This window comes from Xiphophorus hellerii, chromosome 4 (assembly GCF_003331165.1).
Source record: "Xiphophorus hellerii strain 12219 chromosome 4, Xiphophorus_hellerii-4.1, whole genome shotgun sequence".
Classification (NCBI taxonomy): Eukaryota; Metazoa; Chordata; class Actinopteri; order Cyprinodontiformes; family Poeciliidae; genus Xiphophorus; species Xiphophorus hellerii.
This window is the reverse complement of record NC_045675.1, coordinates 3,215,295-3,236,676: the sequence shown is the minus strand read 5'-3', so window position 1 is coordinate 3,236,676 and position 21,382 is coordinate 3,215,295. Positions and strand designations below refer to the sequence as shown.

Here is a 21,382-nt window from a genome sequence, read left to right as displayed (position 1 = left end):
GATTTTGAAACGGCTCATATTCCAGACACCAAAAAACCCCTAACTTATTGCCAAAAACTGGCTTGTGTGTTTTTTTCTTTGGGGTTGTTTTTAGAAGCAGGTTAGACACAAATTAAAGTACAAAAAGGTGCAAAATGTAAAATGTTGGGTATTTTTCAAAAGGCACTGTTAATTTGCATCAAAAAACACCATTAATTCACACTAAGTCTGAATTTTAATATTTATTAAATTGCTAAAATACAGAAAAGTTTTTACAAATTGAATATAAAAAAGAACCAGATTGCTATCAATCTGGTTCGTTTGATCCAACACAGAAACAAATAACTCGTCTCAAAACATCTTTTTCCACATTTTTCATGGGTAAAACTTTCAGTTTTTGCTGAATGCGAACGCAGACAGCTTGGAGGACGGATCCAGCGACGACGACTTCTTTTTGGCGTTACTTTCATCGCTCTCCACCGCTTCGTTTTCTGATCTCTTTCTTTTCTTCACGTCTGCAGCGTCTCCGCTTTGTCCTTTCGCTCTTTCTGTCCACGACTGGAACAGAAGACACCAAGACGCTCACGTTAATTGCAGTTTGGGACAAAAACGCAGAGATTTCTACTCATCGTCCAACGCAGGCGGCGAACACCTGCGCGGCGATGACTAACAGCGCACACGGACACTCAGGCGTGCGGCTGGAAATTGCATCCTGTCATGTTTAATCACTATTGACAGGCGGCGTCTCTCTTCCCCCTCGTGATTTTATTTTTTCTCTCTCCTCTCAGAGACAAAAGGAAGCGTTTCCTAGACGTAATAGATCTGGGATGAATCATCAGGCCGCTGAGTGGAGACACACACAGACACACGCGCGCGCTCACACACACACACGTCCAGCAGCTGTCGTTAACAGTAACAAACCAGTCCGACATGAAAAGCAGCGGATTGTTGCTAATCTGACCTTGGGGTCACAGATGTCTGAATCAAATGTCATTTTTTCACTTCTTGGTTGATATTCAATAAAACTTTAAGCTAAAACTTAATTTTACGATGAATTCCAATTTTAATTAGAAATTTGGAATTTTAAACATTTCCCTGGTAAAATAAAAAGTTCAATAAAAGCAAAAGAAGCTCATGGACGGACGGACGGACGGACGGACGGATAAATAGATTGATTGAAAATCTTTTGAATAAATAGATCAGGAATAAAGTCTAGAATTAAAATATTTTTCAACAGTCATCCAGATCTGGAATTGAAACCAAATTCTACAGTTTTCCAGACAAAAACATGGAAACCTTCAAAATACACAACCAGAAATAAAAAATTATGATTTGACACTTATGGCCGTAAAATACAGTAAATATAAAAAAGTTTTAAAGCAAATGTAATTTATTTAGCTTCCAGACTTTCTGAGGATCTTTCTTGTTTTTCTCTTAGTTTCTTTAAACCAGATATATTTATAAAGGTTTGTAGGATAATAGCGCTCTGCTACGCTGTGCGCCCCCTGCTGGTCAAGGTGATCCAATGCAAGTGTTTGTTAATTTTTTTGTATCAATAAATACAGTAAATTTAAAGTATCCAATCCAAGAAACCCCTAAAATACAAAACAGCGGATAAAAAGAAATGTCGTCTCCTCTCCTGAACATCAACCAGCTGAAAGCATCATCACAGGATCGTCGGGTTCCCAGGCAACGACCCTCTTCATCCTCCTCATCTTCCTCTCCACCTCCTCTTCGCTTTCTGTTCCGAATGATCCGGTTTCCCGCTGACGGACATGATGTATGCAGGGTCAGGAGCAGGAAGATGAAAAGGTGAAGCGACTCATTTGTGACACAGCTGCCCTCGTTTTTCCTCCTTACTGACCGTCGGTGATACCGTCCAAAAAGCCAACATTTGAATGAATTTAATTTGGAAATATTCTTTAGCTGTGCTCATTTAAAAGATTTACATATAATTAATTCATGTCTAAAACTCTGTATTTACATGTTTTACCTGTAGGGGATAAAATTTCCTTGTAGAAAGTCTAAACCAGGGATGTTCAAAGTGAGGCGCGAGGGCCAAATGTGGTCCGGGCACTGATTTTTTGTGGCCCTCAGAAGAATGGTGCATATTTCTCCATTTCTTTCTCTGCTTAATAGTATACACATGTTTCCATCTTTTAATAATCATGATTTTCACTTTCTTTTTAACCCATTAGCTACCATGATGACAGTGACTTACAAGTCAAAATACTTTTGACTTAAAATACTTTGACTTACATGGAAGCATTTTGAGGGTGGCACTTAAGGAGTTAATAGTAAAAAGTAAGACAAATTTCCAGTAATTTTAATTCAAAAGCAGATGCAGGTGGACCTTAGTAAAAACTTTTTGGGGCCAATAATGAGTCAACATGCTTTTGATAACCTTCATGCAATGTTAGCATCATAGCTAGAATTAGCATTTTAACTAATTTTAATGAAGCAGCTACAGTTAGCTTACTGAATGGTGCGAGCTCACATCCTGCTGGCGTCATCATGCTAGTACCTCAACATGCTAGTGTTAGCCAACAGCAACACAAAAATTAGCATTTTAGTTAATATTGATAAAATAGCCATGGTTAGCATACTGGATGAAGAGAGTCAATGTTAGTCAAAATAATAGCGAAAGCCCACATGCTACTGGCAACATTTTAGCTAACCTTAGCTAAAATATAGTTGGAGTCACTAAAACAGGGAACTGCTTTTTGTTCTCCAGATAACAGAAATCACTGATGCCATATAAAAACATTCAGAAATGATGTAACCCCATATCACAACACTAACCCCACCGTGCTTCCCCTACTAGGAATATTTAGTTCCACTTTCATACAGAGGCAATACGCTCTCTGGTGATTTCAGTCACCATTTCTCTCATGTCTCGCTTTAGGTTATGGATAAATTTAATTAATATTTTTGTACCAGTCTCTCGTCTGCTGACATCGTCCTGAATCGTCCCATCGCCTCTTTGATGACGTCCGTCTCATCCAGGTCCGGATTATCGGCGATTATGATTTTCCGGTTCTCATCCAGCCACAGCTGGAAGCCCGTTTTTGGCCTGAAGACAAAGAGTTTCTTAATTTTTCTTTTATCTAAACACAGAAGTTTCACTAATCTGCTCTTCTTTTAATATACTCCACCTCTTATTTTCTGTGTTTTCTGCAGGTGGCGCTACAACGTCAGGCTGTTTCTGCAGATCTGCGGCCGGCTCCGCGGCCTCCGGAGTTTTCTTACTGGGCATCTTGTTGCTGGAGATCTGCAGCAGAGTTGACTGAGCCTGTCGGAGAAAAGCACAAGAAATAAAAATTAAAGACCTTCTGTTTTTCTCAAACAGATAAAAAATGTCATAACTTCTGTTTAAAGTCCTAAAAAACACTAAAATATGATCCATATTATTTAAATTTAGCTATTAACAAGTCGTAGATATTATTTATTTTAAAGATGATGATGTCACCTTTAGGATAGCAAGTAACGATTCTTTTATTTATGGATTAATCTGACAAATAATTGAATAAAAATGCTTATTCAAGTCTTTAACAATATTAGAAACAGCTTAATAAATTGATCAATAATCGATTAATCCTGATTAATCGTTTCAGCCGTAGTTACCTTGGCTTTGGTTCTGGGAGCCAGCGGCTTGAGGACGGGCCCTTTGCTGGGTTTTCCTGCCGACCCGCTGAGCGGCGCCAGCTTCCTGCTGGACCTCATGTTGTCCAGGATGTTTGACGCTCGAGGTTGTCCGGACGAAGACGTCGGCTTGCCAGAATCAGCGACCTGAACGCATCGGATTTAACCCGCAGTTTAACGTTTACACTACAAAACATAACCTGGTGAAGAAAGGCGCTGCGGTTCTCACCTTGAAGGGGTTTGATCTTCCAACTCGACCAACTGGATCAGAAAGAAGCAAAGATTCAGGAATTTTGATCAGACGGATAAATGGATGGATGGATAAATGGACATATAAATGGGTAAAGATATTTTTTTTTGGTTTCCTGATGCAATGCAGATGTAAAACTTTGATAAGCCACTTAATAAACTGATAATTTTTTTATTTTAACCAAAGAGTTTTATTTCAACATGTCTGAAGTAATTTATCCACAGACAGACGATACTGAAATTAGCAAACAGCGACAACACGCCGGCGGTCGCCTGCATCCTGGACTCACCTGGCGTCAGCGACGGCTTCGCAGGTAAACCCGACTCTTTAGCGAAAGGATTCAAACCTGAGAATCAAAGGGAACCGTCAGCTGGACTCATCCACGGTTTGGGAAGAACTAGCAGAGGAAAGGAGGTGAAAACTCACGTCTTTTAGTTTCCTCGGTCTCCATTTCCCTTCTGTCCTCTTCCTCCACTCGCTCTTCTTCTTCATCATCCTCCTCCTCCTCATTCTGCCTCGTGTTGTAAGGTTCGCTCTGCCGATAACTGGCCAAATAAAGTTAAAGGACGTTTATGGATATAGAAAATAAACAGACTGGAAACATTTGTTCTCTTCCAGATTACAGACCATCTAATCCAGAGCTGCAACTAACGATTATTTGATTAATCGATTGTTCTGGCGATTAATTGGATAAATGGCCACATTCTGCAAATTTTTCATTTAACTTTTTACATTATATTAAAAATACAATAAAGATGCAAATTAGGAAATAATTCAATAAATTTTTAACTAAAATGCAATAACAGCATTCCTTTAGTGAATTTGAAACAGGTGAAGATAAAACTGCCACTTAAATAGTTTTGGGTAAAACATTTTTACAGACAAAGGTTCTTTAATCTTAAACACAAAATGTATATATATTATTTATACAGTTTTGGCTTAATTACTGTTCTGAATATAATGTTTTTGTCAGTATACTCCAGTTAACGATTAATGAGTTACTAAATAAGTGCAGTTAATCTGATTAATTGTTTCGGTCCTAATTTTCTAAAATAAATCTAATTGATTTGTTTACTTTAATCTTTTAATGTAATTTAAATATTGTATAGAAAGGATTAAGTGGTTAAATGAAAAAAATACGTAGACTGAATTTATTATCCATTTAATCGATTGTCAGAATAATCAATTACCAAAATGGAATTAGAGAAAAACTCATTTGTAGGAAAAGATGCATCTGCAACTAAGAAATATTTCTATTGTGTGAAAAGTCAGACCTTTCTGCTTGACTAAATGCAGCATTGGGCTGATCTACTGATAATTTTTGATTGATTAATCATTTTATAGCAAATGGTGCTTTAGTAGGATAATTTTTTACAGTAATTTGAAACGGATGAAGCTAAAACTGCCACTTGAGTTCTGGGTAGAACAAATTTACATGACATTTTCTTTTCATATAAAATCCAAAATATATTTATTTTCCATAAAGTTTTAGTTTAATTACTGCTCTGAATAAATTGTTCGTTCAGCAAAAGGCCTTTTTTGAGCCTGTACACTCTAGCTAACAATTTTAGTTGACGATTATTTTAATAATCGATTAATCGTTTCCGCCGTAGGGAGCGATGTGTTCTGATTTACCCCGAGGTGCGTCTGTCGCTGGTGAACTCCGGCTCATCTTCGGGTTCCTCGTCTTCCTGAAGCTGGGTCGACTTCTCTAGCGCGATCTCGCTGAGCCGCTGCGCCAGGTTCATCCGCCTGGATCGGGACGCGTACCGGATCGCCAGAGTCACCACGTTCTGGGTCATCAGCTCCGCCAGCTCCACGCAGCGAAACTCCCGCTCCAGTTTACAGGACAACTGGAACAAACAACGAGTCAACGGTGACCCGTCATGCTTCCTTGAACCGTTTGGATCGATACAAAACATGTTTATTAATCTTTTTCACAAAATCCTTCAGCAGATTTTAGTCTGCTCAGTTCTGTGTTTTAGGGCCTCTTGTCATTTTAAAATGCAACTCAAAGTTTACATTTTACTAAAAATGGCTTCAAACAGATGCCAAACAATTATACAATCTTTGAAAAGCAGAAGTGGAGCCTCCCGTACAACCAAGAAAAATGCAGCAAGAGGTTTCTGAATGAAGGCAACAAAACACTTTTCTTTTCCAGCAGCCATTGTACAGCGCATACAGCAGTATATATTAGCATATGGGACTCTCACGATAAATTTTGCTGGATGGATAAATTGTCCCAGCAGTTGTTGCGATAAACAATAATATTGTTTTGAAACCATTTTCAACTATGGCAATAATGCCAGAACAGATTCCCAAAGATCAATAAACCTTAAATTCTGCTGAACATTTAAACTGGAGCTAGAAGACATTTTAAACCTCCAAAATAAATGAAACAACCGAGACAACTAAAACAGTGAATTATGAAGTCTCTGTAAACAAAATTGTCCTCCAGAAAAGATCTGGCTGAGACAAAAGCACCAGACTGAAGACTTATCTTCCAGTTTTATCAGAAAGAGAAAAAAATGCTAAATCTTGCAAATAGAAATGATTGAGATTGTTTCAATTTAACATTCAATTAACTGATTTATTGCTTGTTGCTGTTTAAATTATTCTGGTTTTCATTTCCGTTACTCTTGTTCTGACCAAAAGTTTGGTGGAGCTCAGCTTGGGTTGCTAGGTAACAGGCAGAGTTCCCCTGGGGTTGCTGGGTAACGGGGCTGGGCTTGGCTGGGGCTACTAGGTGAAAGGTCAGTGCCTGCTAGACGTTACATTAGGAAGGTTTTTAAAATGGCTTATTTTCCAGATACCAAAAAACATAAAAAACATACTAAAAACTTGTTGCTGAAAAACAGCTGGGTGGTTTTTTAAAGTGTTTTTTTGTTTTTAGAAACAGTGAAAACCCAAGTAGAAGTATAAAATGTGTATTTTAGAGCATAGTTAAGGTTCATGTTCTCTCTTACTTACAGCAAACATCTTCATGAGAAGCTCCTGCTGCTCCTTGTCCGACTGCGTCTGCGCAGCCTCGTCGACTTCGTAGCCGCTGGAGGACAGGAAGCTGTAGTGATTATGGAAGAGGACGGAACGCCAGTACTGCTCCTGGAAACAAAATGGAGGACGGAAAATTTAGGAATTACTTCCTGAAACCGTTCCACTACAACAAACAAGCATGCCTCAGAAACAAAATGAAAAGAGAGAAGCCGTTTCCCAACATGTGTTGGGTTTTTGTGTTTGCGTTCACCTCCATTTGTCCCTTTTCTGTGCTGGTCTGACACAGCGGCAGCTTAAACGGCAGGATGGCGACAGCCGGCCGAGGCAGAGTGGGAGGATACCGGGAGCCTTTGCATGGGATACACCTGAATGCATTCAAATAATAATACAAATAAAATAATCAACTTGACGTCAAAATTTAAACCGTAAACAAGGAGAAAAAAAAAAAGAGTATCATTAAGCTCATGAATTATATAGATTCACTAAACAGGTGAAATGGAACGGTTTTATTACTGCGAATAAGTTAAAGCAATGGTGTTCAAAGTGTGGCGCGGGGGCCATTTGCTGCCACTGGACTGATTTTTTGCAGCCTAATACTCCAATTCAAGGTAATAAAAATTGGAACAGGAGGATGTAGAAGAGGGTTAGTGCCACTGAGAATAGAAAAAAAATTTATCTGAATTTTTCTCATAATTTAGATTTTTTTTTTCATAAGACTAAAGTCACAATTCAGATAAAAAAGTAAAAGTTCTGAGAAAAAACTTCATAATTCAGAGGAAAAAAACACTAATTCTGATGTGAAGGTCAGAAATCTGTGACAAAAAATTAAGAATTAGGATTTAAAAACATGAAATTCTGAGGAAAAACAAGTCAGAATCTTTTTTTCATGTGACCCTAAACTTCCACAGATGTTTGATTATTGGAGACTTTTTATTTTTAATGTGACAAAGTTTTTAATCTGATTTTTTGATTAATAAATAGAATAATCAATAACTAAAATAACTGCTAGTTGAAGCTCTGGTATAGACTTTAACATACTTTTTATTTGCTCTTTAAAACATTTTTTTTATTTATTTATCTTGTGTAATATTCTGATATTTTGAGAAGCCACATTTTGGGTTTTTACTGTCTGTAAACCAGAATAATAAAATTTACAAGAAAAAAGGTTTTTAATATTTCACTCCATATGTAATGAATCTAAAAGAGTTTAACTTTTTGGAAGGAGAGAAAAATAACTTTTTGGAATTTTCTAATATTTTGAGCTGCACTGCTATTATTTTCAACATAAAAACACTTTATTCTCCATATACAGTCATCATTTTTCTCAGCAGTAATATATAAAAGCTTCTTCCACTTTACACACTCAGCCTGTGAGTTTTTGAGGCTCACCTGAGCTGCTGGGGGTTCTCGTGCGCCCCAACCACCCAGTAGTGATCCGATTTGCTCTTGCAGGTTTCTCTGGTGTTACAAACTGGCGTCCACGTGTTGCCCAGGGCGCGGTTCAGCATCCGCACCAGCCCGTTTGAATCCACGTAGCACGCCGTGCCTGAAAACACGAGAAAGCGGCTCTGAAACCAAACTTTTCGTCCAGACGTGAGAAACTTCGTCCGGGTTCTGACCTTCGGCGGTGAACCCAGCCCAGGAGAGGTACGACTTGGGGGAGAGGGGGAGCGGTTCGCCGTTCATCAGCTGCCTCTTTCTGAGACCAAACTGCAGCAGCTGAATGCCGAGAGCTTGTTCTCCGTCGAAACCCGTCGCTGAGGGCACGAAGCAAAAAAACATGAGCATCAATACAATTCATGGGCGGCCATTTTGAGAGCCTGTTCATCTTTGATAGAGGTAAAAGTTTGTACCCATCAAAACCCACAGAGGAGGTGGATAACGAGGGAAAAAGGTAAAAAAATAAAAATAAAATAAAAATAGCCATTTTCAGATCTGTAACATACTGAGCTCACCTGTCTCCATGACAACCACTAGATGCCATTTATATGCAAAGTGGATCAGAAATGAAGCTAAGAAAGGCTTTTTCCATCCTACCATCACAAACACGAACATGTGGAGTTTGCCAAATACTTCTAGGATGTTAATTAGGAGTTGGGAACTTTAGTCAGATGAGACGCAAACTGAGATTTTCAACATCAAATCTGTTAGGTACGGCTGAAGACGTGTGATGCTGTGGGCCTGTTTTTCTTCCAAAGTCTCTAGGAACATTGTAGAGTGAACTTGGTGCTGCATCTATGATCATTTTTCTAATCAATTCTTCTGAAGATTAACTGATTAATCATAAAAAATTGGCACATTGTTCAGATTTTTTATTTAACCTTTTAAGCCTCTTTTATACATTAGAAATAAGTTAAAATATGCAAATAAAACATTTCATTGACTAAAATGCAACAACAATTTATTATCCAATTAATTGTTACTAAAATGGTAACAGCTTTCCTTTAGTGAAAGCTTCATCATTTGTAGCAAAGGATTCATCTGCAGCTAAAAACATACTATAAATTATTCTGTATTTTTTTGATTAATGATTGGTGCTTGATAGGAGATTAATTTTACTGAATTTGAACCAGGTGAGTTAAGAAAATTAAATAATAACTTTTGGCAAAAAAATGACTTTGGCCATTATTTTAGGAAGGTGACAATATATTATTCTCTCAGCAAATTGTTATAGTTAACGATTAACCAATAACTAACGTTGTTGATTAATTCAATAATGGATTAATCACATTTAATCGTGTCAGCCTTACATAAAATTTGAAATATCAGGATATTTTAAAATCTGCAAAAGAATTGAACTCAGGACTTTTCAGTAGGAGGAAATAAACACAGAAATGAGAAAAAATAACTCTGATCTGCAAGAAAAGTCCAGCCTGTTGTTTGGACTCAGGGAAACCTCTGTATTTGTGTTTGGGTCGAACCTCTGTGGTAAACCACCAGCAGCTGCTCCCCGTGGCCGGCCATGCACACCACCGGCCCCGGCAGGCTGAAGATCTCCCTCTGGACGCCGCCGACGGAGAACAGCCGCAGCAGCAGCGCGCTGGTGGCGACGGCCGCCCAGCCCTGACCCAGACACAGCGCCTTCACGTCCTCGCCCGGCGGCAGGTCCACCATCCACTCCTTACTGGTGTCCCAGCAGGAGAAGTGGAGGCACTGCAGCTTACTGGGAGCAAACAGGAGAAGTTAGAGACGCTCACTGGAACTGGAAGAACCCACCGACACATATCACTGGAGAGGACAGCGCCCATTAGCCGCTAAAGCTAGTAACGCGCCTTTACTAGGCCTGTCATGATAACACATTTCGCTGGATGAGTAATTATTGCAATAAACAATAATATTGTTGTTTTGAGAACACTTCCAGTAATATGACGGTAATGGAATAATAACGGCAGAACTAGGCCTGTCACGATAGCAAATTTTGCTGAACAATTAATTGTCTCAAAAATTATTGCGATAAACGATAATATTGCTTGAAGACCTTTTTACACTGATTTAATGGAAATGACGTAATAATCCATGCGATTTCCTGCCAAAGATAGATACACTTTATTTTCAAAAGAACACTAAACACTGGAGCTGATAAACAAAACAACCAAAAACAAAAATAAAATGGATTCTCAGTCTCCATTAACAAAAAACACACTTGAAAAAAAACCTAAAGAACATAAAGTAAAAGTGGAAATAAATACTGCATTCAACCAAAAGAGTGCAGATTATGAAGTCTGTATATTATGTTGCCCTTCAGTAATAATTAGATTTAAATAGAGAAGATGGGCACATCGACTACCTGATGCAATAGTTCACACTACATGATTTTTTGCTCCTATTTTCCCCAATACAACAATCTTAAAACGTTGGTCTTTCTAAGATTGTGTGGTGTGTTATGGTAGATCGTTGTTGCCACTCCGATCTAAATCAGGGGTTTCCCCCGACTGGGATCTTAACGCAGCCTGTTGAATGTGACAGGTAGCCAATCAGAAAGCCCGGATTCTCCTCCGTGTTTTCTGAGGGGAAATTACGGAGGGGAATCCCAAACAGCTGACACGGCGCAACCCGAAGTCCAGCGGACATTGGCGATGATACGTGGAAACAACATTAATGTTTATTCAACATGCAAAGAATATAGAAATGACAAGAGGAGGAGTTGGAGCGAAATTGCTACTGCAGTTGATAAACCCGGTAACTTTTCAGCTGTTCTTCGTTAACGTGACGTAAATAGGTTATAATGATTTTCATTCAGTCAGGACTTTACGCTGAAACTAGCCACATGCATTGCAGGTAGATTGTAGTAAAGCATTGATTAATGCCTGGTTTTAAAATTAGTTAACTGGACTTGTAGCCATTATTTTGTGCCCATTGTTGGACACCACACGGCAGGAACGAACCCGATCGAACCGTTATACCTAGGATTTCTGTCGACTAATGTTTGGTCTCAGGTTTTGAAAATGGGCCGACAATCGGCCGGCAGCTCTAAGATCGTGTAGTCTGCGCTGGGCTTTACACTAAGGAAATGAGGAAGGGAGGGTCAGTGGAGAGCACCGGAGTTGAGCCTTTTTTCATTCAGTGTCATTAACAGAAAGAGAAAAAGGCCGGAAGAGACGATAATGCCGATAATAAAAATGACGTCGATAGTTTTAATTTATCGTACGATTGATTGATTTACCGTTTATCGCGACAGGCCTAGATATACATATAATCCATGATGTGAGAGTGATATACTGTTATCAGGCTCCAGGGTTTATTTGTGTTCTAAACACAGTGGTGGAAGGTTAAACTGTGATTTAATGCATTCACTTAATTAAAGTAGTTTGAATTCTAAGATGGTTATGCCAGTTTACAACAACTGTAAGATACATGCCCATGAAATATGTCACTGATTAAATATGCATATAAAGTGCAGTGAATTGAAGGTACATGTTACCTGAGGGAATTGTGACAAAATATGGTGTTATGGGATTATTTCTGGTTTAAGGAAAGCTAATGTTGATGTCTATGATGGAATATGTCTAATGTGTACAGTAAGTTACTGAACTATAAATTGGACTGTATTGACAGTTAAATGAGCTGGTTTGTTCAATAAATAAGCTGAGAGAAATTGGAGTAACACAGAGTGCGTCTCCCTTGTGCTCATTTACATGCTGTTTTTCAGCTTCATCTGCTGCTGACGGGTCCGGAATCCTGGTACCCGTTACCCTAGTCTGAACTAAATATTTAGTTCAGAGACAAATATTTGCCTTGTTAGCCAAATACTTAGCTCAGAGCTAAGTATTCAGCTTGCTCAAGGCTTATCATTTAGCTCAATATAATATATATAGCTTGGTCACTAAATCTTAAGCTTAAATAAATATTTAGCTTAATGCTAAATGTAGTTTGTAAACTAAATATTTATTGTTTAGCCTGACAGGGCTCCATGGGTTAAAGCCTGGCCACCAGGCGCTTGCCAACGTGCCCCTCCTCCAGGCCTGGCTCCAGAGTGGGGCCCCGTTGACCCACGTCCGGGAGAGGGAACACTGTTTCCATTGGTGGTCCTCATCATAAGGGTTATTTGGGCTGCACTTGGTCTGGTTCCTCACCTAGGACCTCTCTGCATTGGGTGACCCTACCAGAGGCATGAAGCCCCTGACAGCATAGCTCCGAGGATCACTGGGACACTCAAACCCCTCCACCACGATAAGGTGGCAGCCCATGGAAGGGATGTGTATATGTGTGCATGTTGGGGTGGGTGTATGTGTGCATTTATGTATGTGTGTATGTACAGTATATGTATGTAACATTTATTATTTAAGAATGAGAGAGAACGAGAGAGAGAGCAAGAAAGAGTTGTATTTTTTTCATTTTTTTTCAACATGAGGAAATGAGCACAATGTGGTGGCAGGCACATTTTTAGTTTTTTTTTTTTTTTTTTAATTCAAATTTTTATTATGGAACAACAAGGAGGACGTGTATCTCCTCCATTTACAAAAGGTGGTACAGACATATACTAGCATCCATTCAGTTTAACATATTGGTCCGTACAACATAACCCTTCCTGTGGTTATCCTACCACCGGTATTTAGTGTTCCATTTTTCTTTTTTTTTTTTTCCCTTCTTCCGCCCCAGACCCTCTCAGAGGAACGGGGAGAAAAAAGAATTAACAAACTGGTACCACGTCGTAAAAACTTTCCTGAACTGTAAAACAGTATACATCGAACAGAGTAGCTAAAGAACAGTGGGTGTCACCTCATTGTCATCGTTTTCAGATCTGGAGTCCATGAAAGTTTGCCATGGGGTCCAGGATCTTTCAAATCTGTCTTGCTCCAGTTTCAGTGCAAATGTCAGTTCCTCCATCTTGCGAATGTCTTGGATGATGTTTATCCAGTCTTGTAGTGTGGGTGTTTTATCAGTCATCCATTTTCGAGTGATTGCTTTCTTGCTGGCAGTAAGCATTATATTGAACATGTATGTTTTATAGAATCCCTTTACACAGTTTGGTCGTCTGCCCAAGAACATCGTCTCAAAGCTCAGAACAAGATTGACCCCAATAACAAACTCTACACTTTGCTTAATTGTCTCCCAGTAGGAAAATAGTTTAGGACAGCTCCAAAAAATATGAAAGTGGCCGGCTTGATTCGACCCACATAACCTCCAGCATGTTCTGTCTGCATTTCTGCCCCTCTGAGCTGGTGTTTTGAAGAAGCGTGTAGCAGTCTTCCAAGCAAATTCCTTGTAGGCTAGTGATGATGTACATTTCCAACAGTTATTCAAAATGTCCGACCAGTCCTCAATGTGAATTTGACTGTTCCTTTCCTTGTCCCATCTCTCCTTTATATATAGTGTATTCCCCCCTGCCAAGTTTTGTAGTTCATTATACATTTTAGACGTTAATTTATTAACGGGGGTTGATTGATACGATTTTAGAAAGATGTTCAATATGTCGACAAATGTTCCGTCTAGCTTATCTTTGTTTGTTTTTTCTAGATAATGCCGGATTTGTAGATAACGGAAAAAATCTCTGTTATCAAGGCCATATTTTTGCTTGATATCTTGAAAGGTCCTCAGACAACCTTTTTGATATAAATTATTGTATTTTACCAAGCCCTTATGAATCCACTTTTTAAAAGTAATATCTGTTTTATTTGGGGTAAAGTCTTGATCATATGCTATCCACCTGATTGGTAAACATGACTCTTTATTTTCTCTTACTAATTTTGACCAGGTCTTGAGTGCTGTTTCTGAACATGGATTGAGTTGTTTAAGGTCTTTTATTAAGTCTATATTTCCAATTGCTGCTTGCAAGGGGACACCAATGCTTTTGCATTCAATCTCCTTCCATTTTGCTGTGTATGAGGGGTCACACATTTCCACCAATGGGATTATTTGTGCTGCTTTGTAGTAGTTATTCATATTTGGGAGTGAGAGACCTCCTTTACTTTTATTTAACTGTAAAGTTTTAAATCTAGTCCTTGGCTGTTTCCCTAGCCAAATAAATCTTGAAATCAGTTTGTCAATTTCTTGGAACATAGATTTGGCTGGTTCTGCTGGTAGTGACTGAAAAAAGTATAGTAGCTTTGGCAGCATCATCATTTTGATAGCCTCTATTCTCTGCATGAGACCCAGATAGGGTAACAGGCTCCACCTGGATATGTCGTTTTTTATTTTAGTCATTAATGGGTCATAATTTACTGAGACAATATTCCTTGGGTCTTTAGGAATGGTCACTCCTAGGTATACTATTGAGTCCATGTCCCAATTCATTTTGAAGTTTTCCTTATCAATATTATTGGGTGAATATTTGAATGTCAAAACCTGAGTTTTGTGGGAATTCAGTTTATAACCTGAAAATTTCCCATACTCTATCAAGGTTTTATGTAATTCTGGGAGGGATTCCCGAGGTTTTGCTAAGTAGATTAAAATATCGTCTGCGAAAAGCGCTAATTTTTGTTCAATATGATTTATCTTAATGCCATGTATTTTGGTGCTCTGTCTAATCCATTGTGCTAAAGGTTCAATAAATATGGCAAATAATAATGGGGATATAGAGCATCCTTGTCTGCACCCTTGCTCGATTTTTATTTCTTCTGATAATCCCCCGTTGATCCGGATCCTACCTGTAGGTTTGTTGTACAATTCCTGAATACATTTTTAGTTTTTTATTCTCTAGTGGCCTTTATTAAACAGTAATTGAACAGGAGATTTGGAGGAGAGAGAAGGGACTGACATGCAGCAGATTACCCAAGACTTGGAATTGAACCTGGGATAACTGTGTTGAGGTCTACAGCCTCTGTAGATGTTGAGCATCCTGTCGTTCTTCTCTTTATACCAGTAGACTACACATTAGCTCAACAACACATAGGTTTCTATTTATAGCAATGTATTCATTTAAGAATCGATTTTCCTCACTAACAGTAATAATTTCTGATTATCTTCTCTGTTTCATGGATTGTGCTTCGTTTTTACTTTTTCTACTCAGTTTTTCATGTTAAATTGCACTTTTTTTTATTAAGTTTGTTATATTATATTGAATACATTTTTCTAAATAAAGACTAACAGAAAGATCACACAGTTTCTTTCATTTTTGATAAAGCCTGTTTTTTCTTATAACAAACAAACCAGATAGAACAAGTTTGGGCTTCTTCAGGGTCCAGAGTATTAAATTATGATTACAATTATCATCTAATATTATGTACAGATGTAATTCTAACCTTAATTTAACACCCAGGGACCCTGAAGAAGTCCAAACTTGTTAAATCAGCTTTTTTATGTTTGGTATAAAAACACAGGATTTATCAAAGAAACAAAAAGATGAATGGACTGAACTTATGTAGTGCCTTGCTAATCATTTTGACCACTCAAAGCACTTCACACTACAGTCACATTCACCCATTTACACCGATATGCAGATCGGTAAGCAACAAAAGTGCCTTGCCCAAGGGGACCTCGACATGTGGCAGGAGGAAGCTGAACTCGAACTTACAACCTTCTGATCACAAGACGACCACTCTACCCACTGAGCCACAGTCACCCTGAACATTTTTTTTAAAAAGCCACTGCATGATCCTTCTGTTAACCTTTTTTAAATTCCGGATTTAAACACATTTCACTACGAAAAAGTGCAAGTGCAACATAAAATGTGAGTAGAGAAGGTAAAATAAAGGACAAACCATAAAACTACAAAAACAGAGAGAAAATAAACAGAAATCATTTCTATTACAAGAAGAATTTTAATTCTTAAATTAATCGGTTGCTATAAATATTGAGCTATGTGTTGTTGTGGCACTGAGCCATCTGCCACTAAAAAAGTGAAGGGAAAAGGGCTAAAGCAGAGGAAGCAGCCATCGTTGGGTAAGGAATAGTCTTAGATTTAGTGCTGATACCTCAAGACTTTCAGGTGATTTTTAAAGCAATTCTTGCAGTTTCTTGAACACTTTTGAGGGGCAATTTACATTGACCAATTGACCTAACCTACATGTTTTAGGAGATGTGGGGGGAAACCAGAGCACCTGGAGAAAACCCACGCAAGCACGGGGAGAACATGCAAACTCCACACAGCAAAGATCTGACACATCCTCCCTGTGAAGCTGCAGTGCTAACCACTGCATCACCGTGCTGCCCGCTTTTTTTCTATTTCAAATTCATCTTAGCGTTTGATTGTTTTTTGAATTGGGTTAAGAAGGGATCTTTGTTCTAGTTGGTTAACGGGGGGAAAAAACTTGCCTTTTTAATTTTTGTCATGACGGAGCGTCGCATGGCATGATATTTAAAGTGAGACGTTCTTGATTTTCGTTCACTCTTTTTCTTCTTTTTTCTGTTTCTTCAAACACAGAATGTTTTGTAGTTTTTTCCAAATTGAAAGCTTTGGCTTTTTCCTTTTACCATCCTGCATGGATTTAGGATCTGGGTTGTCCACATTCTCCTGGATGGTTTCTACAGCGAACTCCGTCTTTGCTGCGGATTCCAAATCCGTGGAACAACCTGATGAGGTTTCTTCTGAGAAATCCTCCTCAGAAGAAACCTCTTGATGTAAAACGTCAACCTGGTCAGGTTGGCTCTCTGAATCTTTCTCCTCCTCTTGAAAATCTGTAAACTCTTGTGATGTTTTTTGTTGTAGGTCTTCCTTCTCATCTCTCAGAGAGTTGGCAAGCTGAAGATCCTCATTTTCTCTTTCCAATTTAATAATCCTCTCACAATTTACTTGCTGATATTTTTCTGCTTGTTGTGTTAGAGCAGCAACATCCGTTTCATATCTACAAATCAGCTCCTGGTACAAACCTTTAATCTTGTCTAACTCAATCTGTGCATCCCTTTCCTTTTCTTGCAGGATTTTCATATCATTTGCTGTGTTTTCCTGGAGGTCGGCATTCATGGCTTTTATGTTTTGGAGAAGAGCCAAGTCTTCCAAGTGAGCTTTTTTCTCCTCAGTTATTTGCACCTGAAGATTTTGCACCTGCTGTTGAAGTGAAGAATGGCTTGCTTCATACTGGCCTATATTAGATTTTAAATGTTTTGCGAGCCCGTTGAATTTCTGCTGCAGAGTCTGGAACTCTTCCGTCATTGTTTCATAGAGATGATCTTGCTCAGCTTTCAGTTTGTTGATTTCCTCAAGGTCTTTCTTCGCTCTCTCTGAACTGGCTTCTCTTTCAAGATCTATCTCTTTCTTGTATGTTTCTACTTGGGCTTTAAGTCCAGAAACATCTCTATCATACTTCCCGCCGAGTTCTTCATATGAACGTTTGACCTGGTCCAATTCGTCCTGCAAACTTTTCTCGCTGCTTTGCAGAAATTTGATCTCTTTTGACATTTGTTGAAACATATCTTCCTTTTCAGCTCTTAGATTTTCAAGGAGCTGTTGTACCTCACTATCCCTCTCTTCACAAAACGTTTGTATCTCAGCCTCCTGCCTCACCAGAGCAATGTCAGCTTCATACTTACAGCAAAGCTCCTCGTAAGAAGTCTGGAGTTTGTCCAGTTCTTCTTGGAGGGCTTTACCTTTCTCTTTCTCAGCCTGGATTTCTGATGAAAATGCTTCCTGGCTGAGGAGATGGGCCGTCTTTAGATCTACAAAGTCTTGCTGCAGCATCTTCTTATTCTTATGTCTCACATCGTTGTGCACGTTGGAAGCAAGGATCGCAGCGCTGACAGCTGCTGGATCACTAAGCTTCTCTACTCTCTCGAGTTCCCTCTTTGACTCTTTGGACTTGTTGATGAAGACTTCTTTGATAGCTTTCTGCCTCTTTAACTGGAGTTTTGTTTCTTCCAGCTCTTCTTCCATGTGGGCCAGTCGTTGGTTGTCTTCAAACCTTTGGGCTCTCTCCATTTCCAAAAAAGCACGCAGCCTTTGGATTTCCTCGTGCAAAACATTCGGGTGCACAGGAGGGAACCTGCCTTGGGAGTTGTGCTGGAATCCCCTTCTCATCTGGGGTCCCATCTTTCCATTGTGGTATCTTGGGTTTTGATGAAACATTTTCCCTTAAATAGTTCTTTAAAATCAGTCGGTTTCTAAATTACCTGAACGGTATTTGAAAGAGCTTTGAGTATGTCTGAACTGGTCAGCGATATAGCAAGCAATGAAAGATATGCAGAATTGTGTTCTGTACATATATGTCTAGTTGATGACATCACACAGACTGCCTCACTAGTGACATCACAGAATCTTCTGCTGGTGGTGTTACATCATCTCACCAGTAAATTTCATGCTTTTTATTCTTGTTTATATTCAAAATAGTCTGAATGTGACGCAGCCTGTTGAATGTGACAGGCAGACTATCAGAAAGCGCAGATTCCCCTCCGCGCTTTCTGAGGGGAAATTACGGAGGGGAATCCCAAACAGCTGACACAGCGCAACCCGAAGTCCAGCAGACATTGGAGATGATATGTGGAAACAACATTAATGTTTATTCAACATGCAAAGAATATAGAAATGGCAAAGGGAGGAGTTGGAGCGAAATTGCTACCGCAGTTGATAAACCCGGTAACTTTTCAGCTGTTCTTCGTTAACGTGACGTAAATAGGTTATAATGATTTCATTCAGTCAGGACTTTACGCTGACACTAGCCACATGCATTGCAGGTAGATTGTAGTAAAGCATTGATTAATGCCTGGTTTTAAAATTAGTTCACTGGACTTGTAGCCATTATTTTGTGCCCATTGTTGGACACCACACGGCAGGACCGAACCCGATCGAACAGTTATACCTAGGATTTCTGTCGGCTAATGTTTGGTCTCAGGTTTTGAAAATGGGCCGACAATCGGCAGCTCTAAGATCGTGTAGTGTGCGCTGGGCTTTACACTAAGGAAATGAGGAAGGGAGGGTCAGTGGAGAGCACCGGAGTTGAGCCTTTTATCATTCAGTGTCATTAACAGAAAAAGAAAAAGGCCGGAAGAGACGATAATGCCGATAATTAAAATGACATCGATAGTTTTAATTTATCGTACTATTGATTGATTTACCGTTTATCGTGACAGGCCTAGGCAGAACACTGTCAAATGTCAATAAACTTTCATTTCTAACAAAAATTTAACACCGAAAGACATTTTAAATATGCAAAATAAATAAACAAAACAGAAACAATAAATAAAATGAATTATGAAGATACTATAAACAAATCTGTCCTTCAAAAATACAATTAGTTGAGACAAAAGCAGCAGATTGAAGACAAATCTTGGTAGAAAGAGACAAAAGTGATAAATCATGCAAGTGGAAATTATTACGATCGTTTACTACGCCATGAGCAACGTCCCAAAAAAAATCAGGCAGTTCCATCCTGTGGATGAGCAGGAATCCTTCAAAATAATGGTCGTAGTGTCTTCATTTCTTAACTTTTATAAAACATGGTTTTAAATTAAAGCTGAGAAAATTGCCGACGTTTGAATACGTAAAATATGTATTCTGCCTGAATATAAATCTAATGACAGTTTGGTTTCTGTCAAGATGCAGAAGAGGACTTAGCAAATTTCTCCCTAATATTGAAATATAATTTAATTTGACATAATTCATACTCTGTAAATCATTTAATCTAATTTTAAAATTAAAACAAAAATTTGAAAATATCCTGGTAGTACACACCTGTCAGACTGACAGGCTTCAACTATCTCTCACTTTGGTTACCGAGCAACACCCTGCTGAGTAACTGCTGGTTACCTAGCAACAATCTGTTGAGAAACTTGCGCAGCAGCAGTTTCAGGTTTCACCACTGTGCCTCTTAACTGCTCAAAAATAATAAAAAAAAACGGCGTGGAGTGAAAACTGGAAGCCAGTTTTTCAGATATTTAAAACAAAAAAGCTCTAATTATCGATATCAACTCATATGAAACGATTTTATAACAATACGTTTTTCAGCCGCATCGTCCAATCCAGCCTTACCTGGCGAGGTCGTCGGTGCTTGGACAGGCCAGCAGCACGGCCTCCTGGGAAAGGTCGGCCATGGTGTGACCCAGGGAGTTGGTGAGGTGCATGGCGTGGTGGACGGCGGTGTCATGAAACTCCACGTCGATGGCGTTGTCCTGCTCGTCGTTGTAGCCTCGCACTATCCCCACAGAGTTCCACATCTGGACAGTGTAGGTTGCATGAGGAAGGAAACCCACAGCGGGAAAATGGAGGTTTGAGTCCGGGCGTCCTACCATGAAGCGGTGAGTGAGGTGAGCTGGCGTGGCTCCGGGCTGAAAGGCCTTCTGGGGAGGAGTCGGCACCGGGCCGTCGTAGACGGGGCGCTGCGCCGCCGCCGGGGCTACAGAGCTGCCGGCGTCATCATCCTCATCATCACCAAACTTATCTTGACCGAGTTTTAGGGATCCTGTGTTTGAAATTAGAGCATAAGAACAAAAAAACCTTCAAATTTAACAGTAATCTAACAGAAACATGTCTATGCTGAAACAGCGTTTTTAAATTTATTTAGAATTTAATGTGTTGCATTTAAAAGCATTGTGATTAAAGATACAGTAAGCAGCCAATCCTTCCCCAGACCTTCGTGTTCACTGCGCTGAACACAGAACCAGACAGGATCATAAAGTGACTTGTAATCTGGTACTTTCCAGACTGTTCCAAAAATTTAATTTTCAAATTCTAACAACTTGTTTGACTTTGTCTGTTGATGTACAAGATCTAAAAAGCAGAACGCAGATCAGTTTCTGGAACTTGCAGGTTATTTTTCCCCCTTAGGAATTTGAGCAATCTGCACCAGTTAGGTTCTGGGAATGTTAAGAAATGTTGAAAAATGCACAACCCAGAATGTAGCAGGCAAGTACTTCAAAGTAGCCTGCACATTCTTAAAAAGTAGCACACAAAATCTAAAATGTAGTATTAAGTTCTTTTTAAACTTAATGCTACTTTTTAAAAAGTTGCAATCAAGTTCTGAAAAGTGGCGTAAAATGTCAACAAAGCAGGGTAAAGTTCTAGAAAGTAGTGCACAAATTCTGGAAAATAGCATGAAAGTAAATTCTATAATGTTAGCTTTAATTAACAAATGTTAACCTGCAGTTTTTAGACAAACACATGAAATTCAAGGGATGTAAATTAAACACAAGCTGAACGTTTGGAGCCTA

The 21,382-nt window shown here is 39.0% G+C and overlaps 1 protein-coding gene across 2 annotated transcripts in view; it reads right to left on the bottom strand.

The window, feature by feature from the left end:
• Nucleotides 1–208: 208 nt before the first annotated feature.
• Nucleotides 209–21,382, bottom strand: part of wdhd1 (WD repeat and HMG-box DNA binding protein 1) — a 28,781-nt gene continuing 7,607 nt past the window's right edge. Inside the window, exons 12-26 of one of the 2 annotated variants that reach the window (XM_032561436.1) lie at nt 20,462–20,640; nt 20,205–20,389; nt 9,787–10,028; nt 8,485–8,622; nt 8,255–8,411; nt 7,116–7,230; nt 6,842–6,973; nt 5,507–5,724; nt 4,298–4,416; nt 4,161–4,217; nt 3,851–3,882; nt 3,604–3,768; nt 3,135–3,271; nt 2,917–3,052; nt 209–537 (exon numbers count right to left, since the gene is read on the bottom strand). In XM_032561436.1, the coding sequence (XP_032417327.1) occupies nt 370–537; nt 2,917–3,052; nt 3,135–3,271; nt 3,604–3,768; nt 3,851–3,882; nt 4,161–4,217; nt 4,298–4,416; nt 5,507–5,724; nt 6,842–6,973; nt 7,116–7,230; nt 8,255–8,411; nt 8,485–8,622; nt 9,787–10,028; nt 20,205–20,389; nt 20,462–20,640 (2,180 nt within the window). In that variant the 3' untranslated portion in view covers nt 209–369. The remainder of the gene's footprint in view (nt 538–2,916; nt 3,053–3,134; nt 3,272–3,603; nt 3,769–3,850; nt 3,883–4,160; nt 4,218–4,297; nt 4,417–5,506; nt 5,725–6,841; nt 6,974–7,115; nt 7,231–8,254; nt 8,412–8,484; nt 8,623–9,786; nt 10,029–20,204; nt 20,390–20,461; nt 20,641–21,382) is intronic. The other variant, XM_032561437.1, reaches the window with a different exon arrangement.